At 43.3% G+C, this 21,369-nt stretch overlaps 2 protein-coding genes across 20 annotated transcripts in view; one reads left to right on the forward strand and one right to left on the reverse strand.

Annotated features, from left to right (window-relative positions):
• The window catches only part of LOC101938496 (elongation factor 2-like), a 31,629-nt gene extending 23,892 nt beyond the window's left edge, over positions 1-7,737 (forward strand). The window contains exons 11-15 of the mRNA XM_008166050.4: positions 494-601; positions 2,081-2,434; positions 2,999-3,181; positions 4,806-4,938; positions 7,408-7,737. Of these exons, the coding sequence (XP_008164272.2) occupies positions 494-601; positions 2,081-2,434; positions 2,999-3,181; positions 4,806-4,938; positions 7,408-7,601 (972 nt within the window). The 3' untranslated portion in view covers positions 7,602-7,737. The remainder of the gene's footprint in view (positions 1-493; positions 602-2,080; positions 2,435-2,998; positions 3,182-4,805; positions 4,939-7,407) is intronic.
• Positions 7,407-21,369, reverse strand: part of PIAS2 (protein inhibitor of activated STAT 2) — a 64,634-nt gene continuing 50,671 nt past the window's right edge. For 7 of the 19 annotated variants that reach the window (XM_065549967.1, XM_065549970.1, XM_065549980.1 and 4 more), the window contains 3 exons: positions 16,688-16,827; positions 14,796-14,833; positions 7,407-12,743 (listed from right to left, as the gene is read on the reverse strand). In XM_065549967.1, the coding sequence (XP_065406039.1) occupies positions 12,561-12,743; positions 14,796-14,833; positions 16,688-16,827 (361 nt within the window). In that variant the 3' untranslated portion in view covers positions 7,407-12,560. Of the gene's footprint in view, positions 12,786-14,795; positions 14,834-16,131; positions 16,190-16,687; positions 16,828-21,369 lie in introns of all 19 variants that reach the window. The other 12 variants (XM_065549965.1, XM_065549977.1, XM_065549971.1 and 9 more) reach the window with 4 other exon arrangements.

The raw sequence follows: 21,369 nt of genomic DNA on the forward strand, positions 1-21,369 counted from the left end.
GTATTGAAACAATGTCCCAGCATGATGTTGGGAGTTGCTTATCTTTCAGATGAGATTGTAAAACCGAGATCCTGACTACTTGTCATTACAGATTTTCCAAGTGTGGGAATGTGGGGATGGTATTAGTCTTAGTGTCTGGCTAAATTAGTGTGGGCAGTTTCTGCCTGCCTGAATTCCATATACAGTTCCAATGTTATGGAGCGCTCTTCACTTCCTATCATAAGCTACTGTGTAGTTTTGCTCTATGATGTTAGACCACCTGCAACATTTCACTGGTGGGTAAGGTGATTCATTGTTAAATCCTTGGGATGAAAGGCACTTCATAAATGTAATGATATTTGGTTAATCTCCACAATAACAGCCATTACTAAGCAATTTTAGAAAAAATCAATCACAGATTAATCTAACAGAAAATGCTTGTGGAATGTTCTGATTTAAATTAATTTAAGAAATAATTTTTTTACTCTTACACAACTAGTATTTCATGTTCTAGTGTATTATTGAAGAGTCGGGTGAGCACATCATTGCTGGAGCTGGTGAGCTGCATCTAGAAATTTGCCTTAAAGATCTGGAAGAAGATCATGCTTGCATTCCAATCAAGGTATAAAAGGCTTCTTTTGTGTTTATATCTGCAATGTACAGAATATGATTACACATTAAGGATGGGATTTTCAAAGGGTATTTGATGCAAATTGGGCACCTAACTTCCTAAGGCTTCTTTGAAAATACCATGCTAATTTCACAGACATCTTCATTTGCACTAAGAAACGTATTTGGCCGTGGAAAAATATTTCTGTTACTAGGATTCCTTCTCACTGGATATTTTCCATATTTATAAGTCCTGAGTTTTTTTTCACAGAAAATCTTGGAATCAGAAGATAATAATCTTACTTGTCAATACAGCACAGTTCTTCTGCTGCATTTTATTGTCTCAATGAAATTAGCAGTCTGTAGTCTGTGTCAGGGAACACTTGTACTAGTGAATGAAATTGGCTTTAAAGTCTGCCTTGAACAAAATTACTCCTGGGGGGTGTTCTGTGACAAAAAATTAAAAATTCTGTGCCCAATATTTTAAAATTCTGCATGTTTTATTTGTCAAAATAACACAATATAATCACACCAGTTTCAATTATTTTGATAATTTATTTCAAAATACCTGTCAGCAAGTATGTCTGTAACAATACAGACAAAAAAAAAAAAAAAAGATTCAGGAAATGTTTTTTTGACAAATAAGATTCCTTACTAGGCATATTAATACAAAACTTTGGGTAATTCATTTAAACTACTATACAGAAACGTATTTCCTGTACCCCTCAGAAACAGTGCAAAGGCTTGGGGGAGCCAGGGGTAATGAAGGAGCTGAGGCAGAGGGAAGGAGCCTGGGAATGAATCCTGGAGGACTGTTGGGTGTGGGTGGGAAAAGTATGGAAGTTTCTTTTTGGGGAGAAGAGGATTGTTAGAGAGTAGGGAGGCCTCCCCCATGCAGACTCCAGCTGACCTCGAGCCTCTCCCATTCAGTCAGACACATCTGCCCCTATCGCCATGTGGCCCTGGAGTCACCCTCCCATCCAGCCCCTGGCTCAATGCTGTCTGAGCCCGTGCCCCAGTCTGTCTTCCCCCCTCCCGCCACTAGCCCTTCTGAGCCTCAGTCTGTGACACCCCCTCCAACAGCCCCATGTGCCCATCTCTGCCTCTGAACCTGGTTCCACAGGCAGGCTGCTGTGATGAACGCTGTTTCTGCGGGTCAGTCACGTGTTCTGGCACCACAGCAGCCTCTGGTGGTCGAAAGGCAGAACTGCAGCACTTCTTGGGCAGAATGTATTTTCGGGGGGGGGGGGGGGGGGGGGCGGAATCTGCGCCGGATATGATTACTGTGTATGTGCAATGGCATAGAATTCCCCCAGGAGTACAAAATAAAACCTGCTGCCTAAGGCAAAGAAATGCTTTAGAACTTTGTTATAAAAAGGGTAAACAATACAAATGTGGGAATGACGGGACATAGGTTCCTTTTGTAATTTTAGTGTAAAATGTTGGACGTTCACTATTACAATTTTATTGGAATTTATTTGCTACCTCACAGAAATCAGACCCAGTTGTATCTTATCGTGAAACTGTCAGTGAAGAGTCGAGCCAGATGTGCTTGTCCAAATCTGCCAATAAACACAACAGGCTGTATATGAAAGCTCGGCCCTTCCCTGATGGCTTGGCAGAGGACATAGACAAAGGAGAAGTCAGTTCCCGTCAAGAAATGAAGCAGCGTGCCCATTACCTGGCAGAGAAATATGAGTGGGATGTGTCTGAAGTTCGTAAGATCTGGTGCTTTGGACCTGATGGAACTGGTCCAAATATCTTGGTTGACATCACCAAGGGTGTCCAGTACCTAAATGAAATCAAAGACAGTGTTGTTGCTGGCTTCCAGTGGGCAACAAAGGAAGTAAGTATGAATAATAGTTTACATGCAGGATATTATTAAATATTGCTCACATTATCCAAACACCTTTTTATCTAGTGATAGAATATATATGTAACCTTTAGGAAAAGACAACTTGTTTATTAGAACTGTTAGGAAATTACACAAAACTATGAACAGTTTCAGCAAAAAACAAAAAAAAAAATTGAAACTCTATTTAGATGGAAGATTTCTAGTGACTGTAAATGCCTGGAATTCCTCCACCCAAATATTAAATAGTTTGCAGTCTACGAGTGGTTGAACTTTGATTCCAAGTGCAGCTTTGTTGTGAAAACGTCTGTGTTCTTAAAACTTGCATTTCCACGTTGCAATGAATAGTTCTTCTGTTCCTTCAGGGTATCTGCTCACTACCAAAAGGAGTGTTTATGACTCTAAGTTGAAGGTCAAGGTGTCAGTGTAAGCACATGGTCAAATAGATTTCCAAGTGAACTCCCATATCTGTAAAAACGTTCAAAGTAGTAAAAAGTTACAGTATCAAATCCACCATTTTCCTTTCAATTCTGTAAAAGGCCATTGACTCTCTTGCAGGGTGTGTTGTGTGGGGAGAACATGAGGGGCGTTCGTTTTGATATCCATGATGTTACTCTGCATGCTGATGCGATCCACCGTGGTGGTGCGCAAATACTTCCCACTGCCAGGAGTGTCCTGTGTGCCTCTGCTCTGACAGCACAGCCCAGACTTATGGAGCCCATCTATCTCCTGGAGATCCAGGTATGTCAGAGGGTGATGTAGTGGAGACACGAAAGGAATATCATTGTACAAATATTGTTTCTGGGTTAAGAATGTTGCACTTGCTGTGTTTTTGTTTTTTTTTAGAAATTGGTCCTGTGTTCTGAAGATGGTAGAGTTTGAGTTTTGTGTGTTTGGAACAGGGTCGAGTTTGAGCAGTGACAGCTACATGCATTGCGTTAAATCACACTGTTCTTCATGAACTGCCAGTGCCACTCAGGGAAACTAAGAACTTGTTCTGCCTTTCTCTTCTGTCCTTTATTACTAAGGACATTCAAGAGAAAACAGGGGTAACTGAACCCTTGAAAAAAGAGGGTCTCCCTGCAAGTGTCCTGAGGACCTAAACCAGAGCAGAAAAGAGGGCAGTATAAGCAGCTCTAGCTCTAAATATGTCTCTGTATACTTAACCAGCAGTTTTTTCTAGAGTTTTGACCTACTCTGTAAGGGCATGTCTACACTGTGATCTTAAGTCAACCTGTATAGCCACCGCAGTCACCAGGAGCACTTCCACCAACTGAAGAGGGGCAGCGTTGGGAGGCTGGGAGCTGAGATCAGGCAGCAGCCCAGCTGGGAGCTGGCTTTCTTATCAATTTCACAACTCTGATGTAAGGAACACAGTGTCTACATCGACCCTAAGCCTCTCGTGGAGGTGGAGTTATGGCAGTATAGTAGGGCATATACATCGGTGGGAGCAAGGCTGTAGCACAGACACTGACATAGTTCGGTTGACGTAAGCTACCTCATGTCAACCTAACGCTGTAGTGTAGACCAAGCCTTCCGCTGACTTCGCTTTTATTTGGGGGGGAAGAGGAGGAAGGGTTCAAATTACTTTGTTTGGTAAATACAAGACCTCAGGAAATTTCTATTTGTACTAAAAGTAGGTATTACTTGCTACAGCAAAACACACACGGGGTTGCCTTAAAAAAAACAAAACAAAAAAACCCCTCAAGTTCAATGCCTGCCATCATTTAGAAATGTGTACTGGTAAAAATCCCCTGCCAGAAGACACTATCAGTAGAGTTGCCTGAATCACTTCACTTTCCCGCAGTCCCCCCGGCCAAGTGAGGGCATCGCAGTGAAGAATTGGATCTGCTCGCAGTGGCTACTGCTGCAAAACCGTTCTTTTTAGCACCTGTAGTAGTACCTTGACTGTTTTAAATAGCGTTATCAGTGTGTGTCAAGCTCTCTTTTACATAATTCCATTTACATGTTTACCTTAGTGTGCACTTAGTTTTAGACAAATGATGGGAGTCCTGCCTATCACTGATCTGCCCTTTCACTAAAAGATGTAGAGAATTATTATTCTGGGTAAAAAAGTGAGCAGCAGTTCTTTACTGAACACGACAACCTTTGGACAGTGTGGCACCAACATATGCAGCAGTCCAGTCTATTGTAGACACAAATGACGTGCTGGGAATTGTACAACCTGAGACTGGGGAAGAAGCGCCTTGGAGAGATTTGGAGGAGGGAAGCAGGCACACAGAGAGGTGGTTCCAGGGTAGGAGAAGAATCCAAAGGGATTGTCTGGTGCTAAGTTTAGTGCTGCTATGTTCAATGACCAAGCCACGGCTATCTGTATGTAACTTAGTAACATTTTTCTTCATAGTGCCCCGAACAAGTGGTTGGTGGTATCTATGGTGTGCTGAACAGGAAACGGGGTCATGTCTTTGACGAATTCCAAGTGGCAGGAACCCCGATGTTTGTGGTCAAGGCTTATCTACCTGTAAATGAGTCTTTTGGTAAGGCCGCCAAATTGTCTTTAGCCAACTCCTTGTACCTTCCTTAAGTAGGTCTGGAGGTGGGGGAAGACTTCCACCAAAGTGGCTGGGAGTTAATGAAATGGGAATTCTTACATCTGACTTCCTTCCTGCTGTTTTTTGCATCTTCAACCACCTTCTCCGCTAGGCTTTAATAACTTCTTGGCACCCTGTGCGGACACATGCAACTTACTCTTCCCAGCTGAGGACATTCCAGAGTGACCAGGACACTACTTCTGTCACTAAAGATATTTATTAAAAGCAGGACCTAAGGCCCCTCTTATGCTGTAGCAAACTTGTGTGTAACGCAGAGCTACACCAGCGTACCACAGCCCAGGAGGTAGCCTGATGTTTTAAACGAATAATACAATCTACATAGCCTTACTGATTAACTTATTATATCCCTTTCCGTCACTGCCCATAACTTGTCAGTTTTTTTTTTTAAACTGAAACTGCCCTTTGGCAGTGGGGATGTGTTCAGTAGTGAAGCTGGAGGCTTTGCCAGCTGTAGGGCAGGGGGACAAGATAATAGATGGGCTTTTGACATAGTCTGAGACAGCTAGCTGTTGTGAGAAGCATATTAACTAGATAGTTCTGCTGAAATTATCCGTATGAAATGAGTATTTAAAGGATCATCTTTAGGTTTCAGAGTTAACATTGTAAGAATAAGGCAATTCACACAATAGAACTATTTGTTTCTCTGGAGATTCAGACAGACATTACATGGGTTTCTTTGTTTCCTGTTTGGAAGGTGCTATTTGCAATTAGACATTTAAACTTTTTCTAATGATAGGATACACTGTGTAGGTTGCAGATTATTCTGTACCTTGAGTCATAATTTAAACCAGAGCATCTTGTTGAAACCCAAATTCCGAAACAGTTGCACCTAGATTTCCTTGGTATAGGTACAGCTTGTCATTCTCAGCTGATGAACTGAAGATGTTCAAAAAACTGATATTTTCCCTATAGTTCATACTAAGTTGCATTTCCAGGAGTACTGATATCGCAGTTAGTAAGGAGCTAGTCACATAGCTGAATTGCTGCGGCGGGGGGGAGGGGAGGGGAGGGGAGACAAGGCAGTAGTAGTTTTGTGAAGAGGGAAAGGTGAAAAAGTCAGTCATCCTTTTTTAATGAACATACTTACATCCGAAGTAGTTCTGATGCATAGGAATTGCTCACCTAGGGAAAAAGGGCAAGATCCACAAAGGTACTTAAGTCCATCATTTAGGTGTGTCTGCCATTCAGCTGCCACCTACGTTTCTGCTGATGGGCATGCACAAAAGCCAGCAGCACTCCTGACACTGGGACCACAGCTTTTGCTGAAACCCTGCAGTTTCTCATGTCAGTTGTCTTCCACCTATCTCCCCATAGGGCCTGATAGTATAGGCACAGCTGTGGGTTTGGGCCCCATCCATGAGACAAGTGTGTGGGTCCAGAATGCACAATAACCCAGGGGTCAGGGTACTCTCATCTGTCATGAGGGAGTAAAGTTCAAGTCCCCAGCAGGGCCTGAACCTGACTTGCCCCTCAGCCCAGGTGAGTACCCTGGTTGTAATGGAGTGGGTCTCTTCTCCCCCGTCCACCCGCTCTTCTTGGCATTTCACTCATGGCTAATTTAGGCAGCTCCCCTTTCAGCTTGCTGGCTTCTGCAGTGCTTACGTCTCCCCTGTGCATAGTACAATGAATACAGGTGCCTAAGTAGAGTCTGAGATTCCCCCAGGAAGGGGGGTGCCTAGGAGTTAGCCATTGCAATACTGGTACTAGCAGTTCAGTTGTAATTACAATTAGGTGAAAAGTAAATAAGAGGTTAATGTGTTCAGTTAGAAACCTGGAAAAAAACAAAATGGTAAACTTCAGGCATCAGCCTGGTCAGTTTCCTAGAGGTTGCAGTTGGGAAAGCACATGCATACAGTACTGAACCCTACAATACTTTCTGGCTGTTGGAAAGGAAGGGTCAAGATAGGACTGCTCCACCCTATCCCCCAACCTTTTTTCTGGTTTCATTGCTTTTGCTTTCCACTAAGAAACCAGCACAGAGCAACAGATTGCATTGGGAGCAGGAGCGGTAGGTGTGAAGGAAGGATTAGAGGTGTCTTGTGTGATTGTCACTACTGTTCTAAGAATTAAACAGTGGACAATGGGGGGGATTACAATACAACACTGGCTATTTTAGTTATTGAGTGCTTTATTTTTTTTAATCATGCTCTTCCCAAGTTGAGCTTAGCAGCTTGGTGTTTACACAGCTAGAAAGGAGAGGTTCTCTCTTGTACAGTAACTGGAGTTCACACTGTTTTCTCTCTGGGTGCTCTGCTCTAGAGCAAAACGCACACTTCAAGAATCTCACTCAACTGTGCCATTCTAGCAAAAACTATTCAATGCACAGTAGGGCTTCCAACTCTGCCTAGACACAGCAGGTATGACTGGCTGACTTTGCTTCCTTCCCCCCACCAGGTTTCACTGCTGACTTGAGGTCCAACACTGGTGGTCAAGCTTTTCCGCAATGTATCTTTGATCATTGGCAACTTTTGGCTGGAGATCCTTATGATGCAACTTCTCGTCTTGGGCAAATTGTGGCTGAAACACGCAAGCGCAAAGGCTTGAAGGAGGGTATTCCACCTCTGGACGACTTCTTAGATAAATTGTAACCACCTTCTCTGCTTATATGTTACATTTCCTCAAAACCAGGAAGCTTTGAGAACATCATTGAATACAAACAATCCAGCATATTGCAGTTAGATCATGTTCATTGCCAAAAAAAATAAAATCTATTAAAAAAAGTTACATTGACTGATTAGAGGGGTTATTTTTGTAAGCAGGCCACTCTGTAGTTACCTTTGTGAAAAGTGTAGGTAAGTGGGAACTAACGGCCTGAAGTTCTTTTAAAAGAAGAGATTCTCTCCATTAACATGTAGTCTGTTTCACAACTGTCCTGATGTAGAAAACAGTGGAGGCAGCCGTTTTACTACAGAATTATGCAAGAATTCTTAACTAAATTTAGGTTTTTCTTCTTAGTCCCCTTAAAGCTAATAATCTATTTCACATACCCCTTTGAAAACCTACATGTTCTTAAAGATATAGTGAAAGTGATCTTAGAAACCAAGCCTTTTAACACAAGATTAATAATCTAGATTCATTCAGAACATCTGTTTTGGTAGTAGGGAAACTGAACTAGACAATTAGAAAAAACAACCCACAATTTCTTACTAGCTTGTTCCAGTTTCTGAAAGAGTTAAATAATGTAACTAAAAAGGTGTTAGGGGGACACCTGCTCCAGAGCTCCTCCAAATAATAGTGATCATCAGTTTGTGGGGGTGAGGCTCATTGGGCTTTTCTCTACCACTATTTTCTCTACCCATTAGAGTAGGTAATAGTGGTAGGGAATTTTTTTTTTTTTTTAAAACAGTGGTAGAAACTACTTTCCTCTAGCAGCTGAACAGTATCTGGCTATGTTCAGTTCAGTTCCACTCAAAGCAGGAAGAAGAAGAAGAAAAAAAAAAACAGGTTCTTTTATAGTGGAAGCTAAATGGAAGCACTCTTTTCTCCATACATTTTTTACACTAATAAACTCAATATACATCAATCTTGCTATGAAGCAAAAACATGCTGAAGTACAAAGCCTTAAATGTTCCCCCTTCTCCCCCTAGTGCATGGGTGAAATAAGGGTACCCTAGGCTGCCCAATTCAGCATGTTCTCCAACACTATGAACTCTGTTCCCTAGAGTACTCAAAATATTCAATATAAACTTTCTACCAGAAGGGTTGGTATGACTGACATGTCAAAGCAGTCTGTTAGGAACCGTCCACAAATGTCTTAGCTAGTCGCTGCTGTATGTACAGCTGTATAGTATTAGAACTGTAGCCAGCTATAGTTTGTCCATGGAAGTCTTTCAATTGCTTTCATGACTGTCACTGTAGGGTTGCACCTGATATTTAGAACTATGCTTTCCTATTAATTGAATGTAAACCTTGCATAGGCATCCATCAAAAAGTTTTGCCAGTTTTTAAAACAAAATAAGCCCAACTTTGAAAAACAACTGCCATAACTCCTCTCTCATTCTACAATGCCAGTTTGCAACTGCCGAGGAAAACAGCGATGGTCAAAATTGAATTACATTTGTCAAGCTAAACCACACAGCTCAAACTTGACTTCCTGTCAGTGCTTGTAAGCTTCCCCGAGAAGAGCTGTGTTTGAAAGTGGAGACTGCATTTGCCCCCCCAATTACTTAATGTAATGATCATTGTTATACGGCTGAACAGCTCCCCTCCCCCATGCACCTGATTTATACTAATGAAGCGTTTGCTACATACCAACCAGTGGTGCCAAGGAAAAACTTCAATTCTGTTGCAAATTCCATTGCTTGGTCTCTCACAAAGAATGTACTGTTGAGAAACTGAGCACTGATCAAAGCATAAGAAAAGCTGAAAGAGGGATTATCCCCCTCTACTGCAGCCTCTGTAGGGGGCTGTCTGTCAGGATACATTAGGCCATCAAGCACCCATGCAGCCCACCGTTGGAGTGGGTTTGTCAGGTGAATCATTTTTTCTTGTCCCTGGTTGCAGAGCAGCCCTTTAGAGCCCCTTGTATACTAGTGTATCCCGGGGGCAACTCTAATTTACACTCGGCCCACAGCAAGCTTCCTGCCAACCAAGAATTGGGCAGAGGGGAAAAAAGTGTAGCTTAAAGCCACCTTTTGCCTCTTGGGTATGTTTGGTGCTGGGTCTCCTGGAGATATGGCACAGAATCTGTCCTGTGGACTTCACCAACGCATAGCTATTTCTCATTGCTGCACTGCCAGTTCTTCAAATCCAGCCCAGGTCAAAGGGTTGTTGTGGGCTTTTGGCTCTCCCTAGATCCAGTTTTACTTACAGGAAAGAATCTTCACTCAGCTATACAGGTCAAACCAGACATCACTTTCTGGACAGGGACTAAGGCAGTTATACCACACGACTTTGGCTTCTGGCAATGGAAGCCAATACACTAGACATCCGTCTGAGAATGAGTGGAAAAACAGACTATACTAGTTGCTGTAGAACTGCATGCATCACTGGCAAAACCTTCCGCATATAGTTCTCAAATGGTGAAGGGACAGCTTGTCACTTCATTTCACGGCTGCAGTATGGATGTTCCAAGCAAGCGTAGGAGGCACAGGTACGCTATGCAGTACAGACATACCCTTCCACCCTGCTCAAATGGAAGGGAGCACGGAACAAATCTGCTGATCACGGGCAACTCTAAGTATGTTTCCTCAGTTGTCTGCTGCTCAGAGACAAGAAATACCCTTTCCCTCTAATTGAGCAGATACAACAGACTAGGAAATTATAGAACTGCATATTGCAATTCAGTGCTTCGCATGTTAGTTTATGATCCACTCTATCAGAATGCCGGTGTTGGTCACTGACTTCTACTCCAGTCATCCACAACATGCCTCAGGCGGCACATCACCAGGATTCACCACTGAATTTGGTCCGCTGGTTGGATCATTAGCTTCCCCGGCCCAGGTACTGACAGAGTGTGACAAATGCTGATCCATGCCAGTGACTTAGTGCATCTGCAAAGTACCATGTGTTCTTAGTACAAGAGAACTTTTAAAAATATTGTTTATCTTTAGTGTCCCAAAATTAGCATGACTATGCTATTTTTACTTCAACTATGCAATTAGTATAGAGAAAAAACACTAATCACCTAAAGAAAATTAGAAACAATAAGCAGCTTGGCTTTATTAACAAATCATGCCAGAAAAAAACCTTGCTCATTTAATAGGTACAAAGTTAGTGGACAAAGGGAAAAAAGTGGGGGGGTGCACTATTAAGATTGACATGAACTGAAGACTAGCTGAAAGAGCATACAAAAAAGCTACGAGTAACAGATGCCGATTATTTGGGGTGGGAGTGGAGGATGGCAAAGGGATGTGCAATAAGCCCTGTTTTAACATCTCCTGTATTTACACTTAGTTCAAATACTATGGTAACAAGTGCCGTAAGTATGGCTTTTGGAGGCATAAACCACACTGAACCAAATGCAACACTTCCCCATCTAGTACCTAAAAGATATTAGGGAAGAGACAGGAAAGAATGAAAGTGAGTTGTTACGGGAAGAATTTTAAATATAGTCAACAAACACTATACTTGGAAAAGGTGCAATGTCAAGACAGACAATACCAAGATTCCAGCTCTAAAGCAATGCATTTCCTTATCACTTTCCTGGTCTGTAACCCCTTCCAACATACAGCACTGAGATCATCCATAGAATATCATGTACAATTCTGGGTACCACCAAAGAAAATATCAGATAAGAGGAAAGCAAAGATTAAAACAATATTAAAGGGAGGGATTAGGAGGAAAGATTAATTATAGTCCTGATCAGCAAACCCTTCTAGACACTATACACAATAGTACTGTTAAGAAACCTTGCATGATTTGGCCCTATATGTATATTTTGACCAGGCAGGGACAGTGTCTACACTGGTTTGATGATTATCACAACAAAGAAACCCTCTAGTCTACCATGAAGTTATAACAAGGAGTAATGGGCTGAAAGAGTGAAGACAGTTTCCCAAACGTTGTGTCACACTGTGCAATAGCAAAAAGGCGGGTGAAGCTGTTTGAATCATTTAAAGCTCAACTAGACAAAGCTTTGGCAAATATGCACCAAGAACAATCCTGCACTGGACAAAGGACAGACTAGACAGATAAACGACTTTGTGATTCCAACAGCTGCACTGAAGGACAGACAGTTTAGTTTTATGAACTAGTATGGGTAGGCAATTACATGAAGGAAGAACAAGGATTTCTTTTTTTTTAGTTTTTTTTTTTTTTTTTTTGTTTTTTTTACACTTTCCACCTTATACAAGAGGCCTGGCCAGAAGTTAAAGGACTACAGCCAGGTTCTGCATAGCAGTTTGTTGTGTTTACACTATGAATTGAAAGCACACATTAACATCTGTATGATGAAGGGTTTGCATAGTTTTTCTCCAAAATACACAAGGAAGAACACTTTAGGAATTTGCATTCATAAGTGAACACCACAATCAGGAAAAAACTATTTACAGGAATTTTTTTTTGCCATGGAAGGGGGAGGAAGGGGAAAGAAGGATGTAAGGAACAAACAAATATAGCACAAATCATGGCTATTTCACAAACCTTCATTATTCTAAATGAAGTTTATTACAGGCTGCAGTGAAAGAATTCAGCACTGCAGACTTCTGCACCTTTTTCCTGTATCCAGGATAAACATATGCTGTTTTCATTCTAGAGTGGTTAAGTGCCTTTTTTATTTAAAAAAAGTTGTTGTTTTTTACATTATTGCTGTGTAGGAATCCATCCAACAACAAAACAAATTCAGTTTCCCCAGAACAAGCCAAAGGGTATGTTTGTTCTGACTGTCTTTTTTTTACTCCAAATATTTTGTGACCAAGAAAAAAAAAAGTTCTAATCATTTCAAGTTCCTACTGTAGATGTAGTTTTACTCGACTTTCAGAAGGCAACAGAATCAATCTGTCTTTTTAATAAATATCAAAATAGCTTCCAAGACACTGCAGTTCCTTCTCCAGTCATGACGAGCAGCTTTGTGCAATTACTCCTAGAGTTTTTTTGCTGCCAGTGTTTCAGTCTAATGAGATGATGTCAGGAATGCTGCTCCCACTGCTGGTTATGACTCCTGTCTCGCTCCTGCTTGAAGAACTAACGTGAGTGCTGCTCTCCTGGTGGCTGGTAGATGTGATGATATTGCCTGGGGTGCTGCTTGTTAAGGTTGAAGTGAGACTATCCAAAAACATGGGAGGACAGTACTGCTTGAAACAAACAATGATGCCGATAAGGAAGAGACTTAACTGCACAAGGGAAAAGTAAGCTCTGAGGATGCATCTTCCCTACAACAAGTAAGTTAACTACAACAGAAACTTGCTAATACATGCACAATAAGAACCAGATTTTTACAAACCAGCAAGCAAGAACACAGCAAGCAAAGAATGCATCAAACTATATTCTGCTCATTTATTTGAGAAGGCTAGGTTAGTTTTAATAACACTTCATTACTTTTAATACATATGCTACAGAACATTTACTGGCATACAATGAAATCTTAGTACAGAGCTGTAGCAAGGTCTTGTGTTGCTACCACATCTCATTAGTGGAAAATTTACCTCATAATTTGCAGATGTGCAAGTATAAGAGGGTCTCCTATCATTTGTGTAATCACCTTATATTTACATAGCACCTTTAGTCCTTAATGACAAATGTGCTTTGCAAATTCAATGTCTACAAGAATCACTTCATCCACACCACTGAAGTGCAGCCACTTAACAGCAAGAGATATTTGACTCTTTCTAAGAACATTTTACCAATGACAAATGGGCTGTAATAGTCTAGTTTACCAAAAAAAAAAAAAAAAATCAAACTCATGCAAATTCAAAATAGGTTTCCTGAATTGGCAGAACCTCCTTTTAAACTAGCATTATTATGGTTGAATACAGCAAGGAGCGTTTAAGGCACTAAATCTCTAGTAGGTTTTAATGAGTCCATACCCAAAAGGGATCTGAACATCTTCAGTCTTTACCTACTTGATGTACCCTAAAAATGTACTATACTAGTTTTTAAATGGATTCATTTCTTACTTTTGTGGTGTCTTCAAAACCACCCCACCCTGGGACCTCAGGTCACAGCAATAGTTTGGAATCAAACTGTAATGTCTGAATTGGCTGGAGGAGTTGCTTTACAGCAATATATTCAATCTATATCCTTTGTGTACAGCCTCTATCAATCCCAGCCTGGCAGCCTTTGGATCCCCAACTCAGAGTCCCCTACTATATGGCCCATCTGCAGGGGTGTGCAAAAAGGGGGGCAAGAGCTCCCCTCCCCCCCCCAATCTGTGTTTCTGCAGCCTTGGGCCAGGAGAAAATGGCCGGGCTGCTGGCTGAGCTTCTCCTCCCCCCACCCCTACAGCTGCAGCTTCTCCTTCCCTGCTTTCCGAGTCCCCTGTTGCGTCTGCCTCCAGGCCCCGACTCACCTCAGCGGTGTCTGCAAAGCAGGTAGCAGCACTGGGAATCCAGGAGCACGGAAGCAGCAGCAGGCTGCAGCTATAGGAGTGGGGGGAGGAGCCTGCAACCAGGTGCCCTGCTGCTTCCTCCGTGCCCATGCAGCAGGGACATGGAGAGTTCTGCTGCAAGGGGAGATGCTGCTTCCTCACTGCTGGGCTTCCCCACCAGAGGCATCTTGAGAAATGGGGGGAAGGGAGGGGCCACACATGTGTGTGTGTTTAGTGTCCCTTCAAAAGTGTTGGAATTTAAATTCTTGCGCATGCCCCTGCCCATCTGACACAGCTACAGTAAGTACTTCCTCTTTCTCCCAGGGCTGGGCAGATGACAGCTGTCCTGAAAGCTCAGGAGAGGATCAGAATCGCTCTCAAATCCTAATCTCATCGTGTCTATTTAATTAAGATCAAGTGTAGTATCCATTTAATATCTGATATAGCCTCCTACCTACACAGGGGAATGGATTATAATAGGCCACTATGTAGAGTCAGTTACGTTACAAAGGGATAGAAACTCATGTTTCTGGGAAAAGGACGCTAGCTACCTACCTATCTGGGGATTTTGTGGGGGGGGGAGGAGGGGGGGGAAGAGAGTCTTCCCTTATTGAAAAGGGATTCTATACTGGTCTATCATGGGATGGTTTGTGCCTTCCTCTCAATGTTTGATACTAGCTACTGTTTGAGACAGGATTCCTGACAGTCTGGACCAGTCGGGTGGTCCGATTAGTTTGCAATTAATTTTTCTGAAGTGTGTAACCAGGAAAAAAAACAAAAAACAAAACACAGACATCAATGTAGCCAGGAAACATACCTGTGGATCAACTGGGATTAGTGAAAGAAAATCCAAACCTAGAAAGATAAGAGATTAATGTTGTCTCCTCTGTTATCAATAGTTGTACAGCTTTAAGAAACATTTTATCACCATTAATTGCTTAGTGTTAGCTACAGAGTACTTAGTGAAGGACACATGGTAATACCTGTCTCAAATTATCAGGAGCCAGGAAAAATAAAGTTGTCTAGTTACAAGTGGGTTTTTTCCCTACATGTAGGTAGAGTGATGGTGGTGTATTCACTGGATATACTGGGGTGATTTTAACATGGTTGCATAGATGAGGAGGTAGCTAACTGGAGATATTGCAAGTGTATGCAAGTCTAGCATAGCACAAGATTCACTGTGTGACCATAACTTTTAATCAAACTGGACATAAAGAGTGTCAATATTAAGCATGCTGTAGAGAAGAAAGGTCACAACGTGACCAAGTCCACAACCAAACAGCAGGCCTCTCCTCCATCCAAAGGCAGCCAGCAAGGAAACACTTCTAACATCAACCCTATTGTGTTGAAGCAGTCTGGAAACATTAGGAATGGAGAAGCAGTTCAAACTACAAGCTTCAAGGAGCGGTGACTGAATTTCTTCCATCTTATACACCTTCAGTGCTTAAGCATTTAGGGCAGAACTTTCAAAAACAGAAGCCTACCAATGCTAGAGACACTTTAGTCTTGTATTTTTGAAAATCCCGGCCTTGCCTTCTCCATATTGACAGAAAGAAAGATAAAAGAATAGAGAATGGAATGGGCTACTGTAGAACTCACCTCCTACTCCCTCCCTTGCCAGCCAGCCCTGGCCTCCAACCGGATCTAGGCAAAGGTGTTCCCTCACCAGCAGGCTGTCTGTCCCCCCACCCTCTGAGAAAATGGATGGGAGATTTGATTCAGGAGATATATCTCTACAGAGCCCATAAGGGATCCACAATTCTCATTGTGAAATTCTAGAACTTTAATTCTCTCCTTAAGGTTAAAATGAACTAAAGGTGAACCGAAGGCTTTTCTGAGTATTCTACAGAAAGACGCTGGGTTTTCTTAAGGGAGGCATGTTGGGAGGGAGGGAGCAATAAAAGAACCAGAGAGCGCAGTGAAACACAGAGGTGGTGATCTATCGCAATGCCATCATCCAGGTGGGGGCTGGAACAGGAAAAAAAGCCACAAGTGTAGCAGGGAGGATATGGACAGGTCAGGGAAAGGGGTGGGTGTTGGCTGAAACCATTTTCCAAGGCTCTGTGTACTAGTGTAGGTAGAAGGAATCCCAAAAATCCTCACAAACCGCATTCTTGTAAAGAGCGAGGATAGAAAATACCACCATTTCCCACCTTCTGATTGCTATTAGCAGCAGTGTTGAAGAATGCATCATGGGCATTTAGGGGATGTCTAGATAAAAAAGGCAACAGAGGTCAGAGCTTACACATTGTAGCTCACCTTAACCTTTTTCCTAGGTTAGGCAGAGTAACACTAGGGACAACCTCAACCAGCTAGATCGAGGTAAAAGGTTTCTCTCCTTGTCTAGAGGCAAGGTAAGGTTGAGGTGAGCGGTCACAACTTTAGATGCTTACTCTCCCTATCTTGTGTTTTTGAAGCACATCAGCCAGGTGATCACACTAATGAAACTTAATCCATCATAGTGAGAGACTTCTCCTCTAGCTGATTTACCAACACACAAACTCGAGTTTGTGCTCATTAGAGCAATGTTTTTGACTTCACCATTTTGGAAGCTATACGACTGGAATCTGAACATGAAAAGACCCCCTAGTGACCTGCTTGCACGGTTCTGGTTTAGATGTAGCATCAGTGCAGTGCTCAGTAAGGCAATACCTCATTAGTTATTAATGAGAGTGTTGGAAAATGTTAAAAAAATTAACCACCACCTACCTGGCAAGTCTGACGACATACTGGATATTTGTGAGTGGTGGAATGGTACTGAGTAGTCTGTTAATGAAGGAGGAATAGCAGCAGGATCAACCGTTGTCACACTGGGCACTCTTACGGTAGATGGCTGATACATGAGAACCCTGTTTTAAACAGCATGGGAAATTACAAACAAACAATCTGGCTGTTAGTTAAGAGGAGAGAAATTCTGCACCACAGTGCATTCTCATTCACAAGGTCACTATGTTACAACACAACTATAGTGTGGCTACTCACTACATAGTACTCCACTCTAATCTCCTCTTCCATAACAGTCTTCATTATAACATGAACGTATCTTGGCTCTCAACAGCAGCTGTGACATAAGAGCTAGTTGGCATTAAAACAAAGTACAGTGCTGCAGTCATTTAGAACACTATCATCCAGGAATATAAATGGCTATTTGTAAGTGAATTAAGTACTCTGGGGGAAGTGAGGAACTGACAGAACTGACTGGAGCCAGGAACAGGACAAGCTGGCACTTGTTTAAGCTTCCCCACATATCACTACGCCCATGTTTCTCAATGCTGACTTCTAGTGCCACATAAAGTTGGTCCAGCATTTATCAGTCCTCTCTGACCAATGTATGGTATGAAAACAACAAACTCATCTTCATTCACAACTTAAAGCAAGAGTTAAATTCAGCTCTCCAGAGGTGCAAGACAGTACAGTAATCCACTGGGCCAACTATCCGCTCAAATATTTGAATAAGATCTTTTTGTAACCCCAAGTCAGTGATAGAACCTTACACAGGAAACATGCCAGAATGCATACATTTCTAGACACTGAAAAAGACTGCTTCAGAGACATCTTAATTCTACAAAAGCATGTCTGAGGTTTTTGTGCTCAGAAAACAGACAGGAATACTTCAGATCAACATAAGAAACATATGGCTGGTTGCACCCATCTTGCCAAAAAGTGGCAGCAGCAGCATTATGAAAGGAAGTCACTGGCATCTGATGTTACTATTAAACGTATTCTTTCCTGAAGATATTTAGAATTATTTACATTTGCAATCAGTACTGAAAGAGGAAGAAGTCTGGCAACAGGACTCCTCTGCTGCTCTCAACAAGTTATGGGACTTCAAAGAGGGTCACCACTGGAAATCTATGAAAAGTAATTTCTACTATAGACTTGCCAAAGAGCAGTAAACACCTGTTGTTGCAGAGTGAACAGGACATGCTCAGTACTTCAGCAGGTGGCAGAAAGGAGAAAAGTAAGTTTTGGGCATGGAGTGGAGAATTTACTTGAGGAAAGGACATGAGCTACTATGCTGTGACTCTCAGATGTTGTAGGAAATTTGATCATGACCAGTTAGTGATGCCAGAAGGTTGACCCTCTGGAGTGGGTTGGCGGAGCAATGGTCAGCCTAACAATAGAGTAACTCCTCACTTCAAGTCGTCCCGGTTAACATGGTTTCGTTGCTGATCAATTAGGGAACATGCTTGTTTAAAATTGCGCAATGCTCCCTTATAACGTCGTTTGGCAGCCACCTGCTTTGTCCTCTGCTTGCAGGAAGAGCAGCCCTTTGCAGCTAGCTGGTGGGGGCTTGGAACCAGGGTGGACTGGCAGCCCCCCTATCAGCTCCCCGCTCCCCTAAGTTCCCTGTGTGGCAGCTTCCCAGCAGGCTACCAATTGCCAGCAGTTCAGCTGTCCCTCCTCACACTGCCATGTGCTGCTCCTGCCCTCTGCCTTGGAACTGCTCCCAGGAGCCTCCTGCTTGCTGTGCGTGGGGGGGAGGGAAGAAGGGGGCTGTCCGGGTGTGTCCCTCCCCCCTGCTCCTGCCCCCCTGCTTACCGCTTCTCCATATAGAGCAGGACAGAGGGAGCTTGCTGGCTGCAGCTGCTGTCTCAACTTCCTGATCTACTTAAAAAGGCAATATATTTAGAGTGGTGTAAGCGTACTTAAAGGGGCAATGAGCATCTCTCTCTCACACAGGGTGTGTCTCTGTCTGCCATGCTGTCTCCCCTCCCTCCATTCGTGCTGCCTTGTAAAGTGTGAGGCTACATTAACAATGTGTTAACCCTTGAGGACTCAGCCGACTGCTAGTTCATCATTTACCAGTAAAGCATTCCCTGGGGAATATCCCACCCTCTTCCATCCTTAGGCTGGCTAGCCTAGTGAGGAGGGCTTTAAAACTAGGTTCACCAGGGGAAGGAGACCAAAGCCCTGAGGTAAGTGGGGAAATAGGATCCTGGGAGGAAGCACAAGCAGGAGAGCGCAAGAGGGGAGGACTCCTGTCTCATACTGAGAAAGAGGGACGATCGATGAGTTATCTTAAGTGCCTATACACAAATGCAAGAAGCCTGGGAAACAAGCAGGGAGAACTGGAAGTCCTGGCACAGTCAGGGAACTATGATGCGATTGGAACAACAGAGACTTGGTGGGATAACTCACATGACTGGAGTACTGTCATGGATGGATATAAACTGTTCAGGAAGGACAGGCAGGGCAGAAAAGGTGGGGGAGTTGCGTTGTATGTAAGAGAGGAGTATGACTGCTCAGAGCTCCGGTATGAAACTGCAGAAAAACATGAGAGTCTCTGGATAAAGTTGAGAAGTGTGAGCAACAAGGGTGATGTCGTGGTCGGAGTCTGCTATAGACCACCAGACCAGGGGGATGAGGTGGACGAGGCTTTCTCCTGGCAACTAGCAGAAGTTGCTAGATCACAGGCCCTGGTTCTCATGGGAAACTTTAATCACCCTGATATCTGCTGGGAGAGCAATACAGCGGTGCACAGACAATGCAGGAAGTTTTTGGAAAGTGTAGGGGACAATTTCCTGGTGCAAGTTCTGGAGGAACCAACAAGGGGCAGAGCTTTTCTTGACCTGCTGCTCACAAACAGGGAAGAATTAGTAGGGGAAGCAAAAGTGGATGGGAACCTGGGAGGCAGTGACCATGAGATGGTCGAGTTCAGGATCCTGACACAAGGAAGAAAGGAGAGCAGCAGAATACAGACTCTGGACTTCAGAAAAGCAGACTTTGACTCCCTCAGGGAACAGATGGGCAGGATCCCCTGGGAGAATAACATGAAGGGCAAAGGGGTCCAGGAGAGCTGGCTGTATTTTAAAGAATCCTTATTGCGGTTGCAGGAACAAACCATCCCGATGTGTAGAAAGAATAGTAAATATGGCAGGCGACCAGCTTGGCTAAACAGTGAAATCCTTGCTGATCTTAAATGCAAAAAGGAAGCTTACAAGAAGTGGAAGATTGGACACATGACCAGGGAGGAGTATAAAAATATTGCTCAGGCATGCAGGAGTGAAATCAGGAAGGTCAAATCACACTTGGAGTTGCAGCTAGCAAGAGATGTTACGAGTAACAAGAAGGGTTTCTTCAGGTATGTTAGCAACAAGAAGAAAGTCAAGGAAAGCGTGGGCCCCTTACTGAATGAGGGAGGCAACCTAATGACCGAGGATGCGGAAAAAGCTAATGTACTCAGTGCTTTTTTTGGCTCTGTCTTCACAAACAAGGTCAGCTCCCAGACTGCTGCAGTGGGCAGCACAGTATGGGGAGAAGGTGACCAGCCCTCTGTAGAGAAAGAAGTGGTTCGGGACTATTTAGAAAAACTGGACGTGCACAAGTCCATGGGGCTGGATGCGCTGCATCCGAGGGTGCTAAAGGAGTTGGCGGATGAGATTGCAGAGCCATTAGCCATTATTTTTGAAAACTCATGGCGATCAGGGGAGGTCCCGGATGACTGGAAAAAGGCTAATGTAGTTCCCATCTTTAAAAAAGGGAAGGAGGAGGATCCGGGGAACTACAGGCCAGACAGCCTCACCTCAGTCCCTGGAAAAATCATGGAGCAGGTCCTCAAGGAATCAATTATGAAACACTTAGAGGAAAGTGATCAGGAACAGTCAGCATGGATTCACCAAGGGAAGTTGTGCCTGACTATCCTTCTATGATGAGATAACTGGCTCTGTGGATGAGGGGAAAGCAGTGGATGTGTTATTCCTTGATTTTAGCAAAGCTATGGTCTCGCACAGTATTCTTGCTGCCAAGTTAAAGACGTATGGGCTGGATGAATGGACTGTAAGGTGGATAGAAAGCTGGCTAGATCGTCGGGCTCAACCGGTAGTGATCAATGGCTCCATGTCTAGTTGGCAGCTGGTTTCAAGCGGAGTGCCCCAAGGGTCGGTCCTGGGGCCGCTTTTGTTTAATATCTTTATTAATGATCTGGAGGATGGTGTGGACTGCACTCTCAGCAAGTTTGCAGATGACACTAAACTGGGAGGAGTGGTAGATACACTAGAGGGTAGGGATCGGATACAGAGGGACCTAAACAAATTGAGGATTGGGCCAAAAAACCTGATGAGGTTCAACAAGGACAAGTGCAGAGTCCTGCACTTAGGACGGAAGAATCCTATGCACTGCTACAGACTAGGGACCGAATGGCTAGGTAGCAGTTCTGCAGAAAAGGACCTAGGGGTCACAGTGGATGAGAAGTTGGATATGAGTCAACAGTGTGCTCTTGTTGCCAAGAAGGCTAACGGCATTTTGGGCTGTATAAGTAGGGGCATTGCCAGCAGATCGAGGAACGTGATCGTTCCCCTTTATTCGACATTGGTGAGGCCTCATCTGGAGTACTGTGTCCAGTTTTGGGCCCCACGCTACAAGAAGGATGTGGAAAAATTGGAAAAAGT

The sequence above is a fragment of the Chrysemys picta genome, chromosome 6 (assembly GCF_011386835.1).
Source record: "Chrysemys picta bellii isolate R12L10 chromosome 6, ASM1138683v2, whole genome shotgun sequence".
NCBI lineage: Eukaryota > Metazoa > Chordata > Testudines > Emydidae > Chrysemys > Chrysemys picta.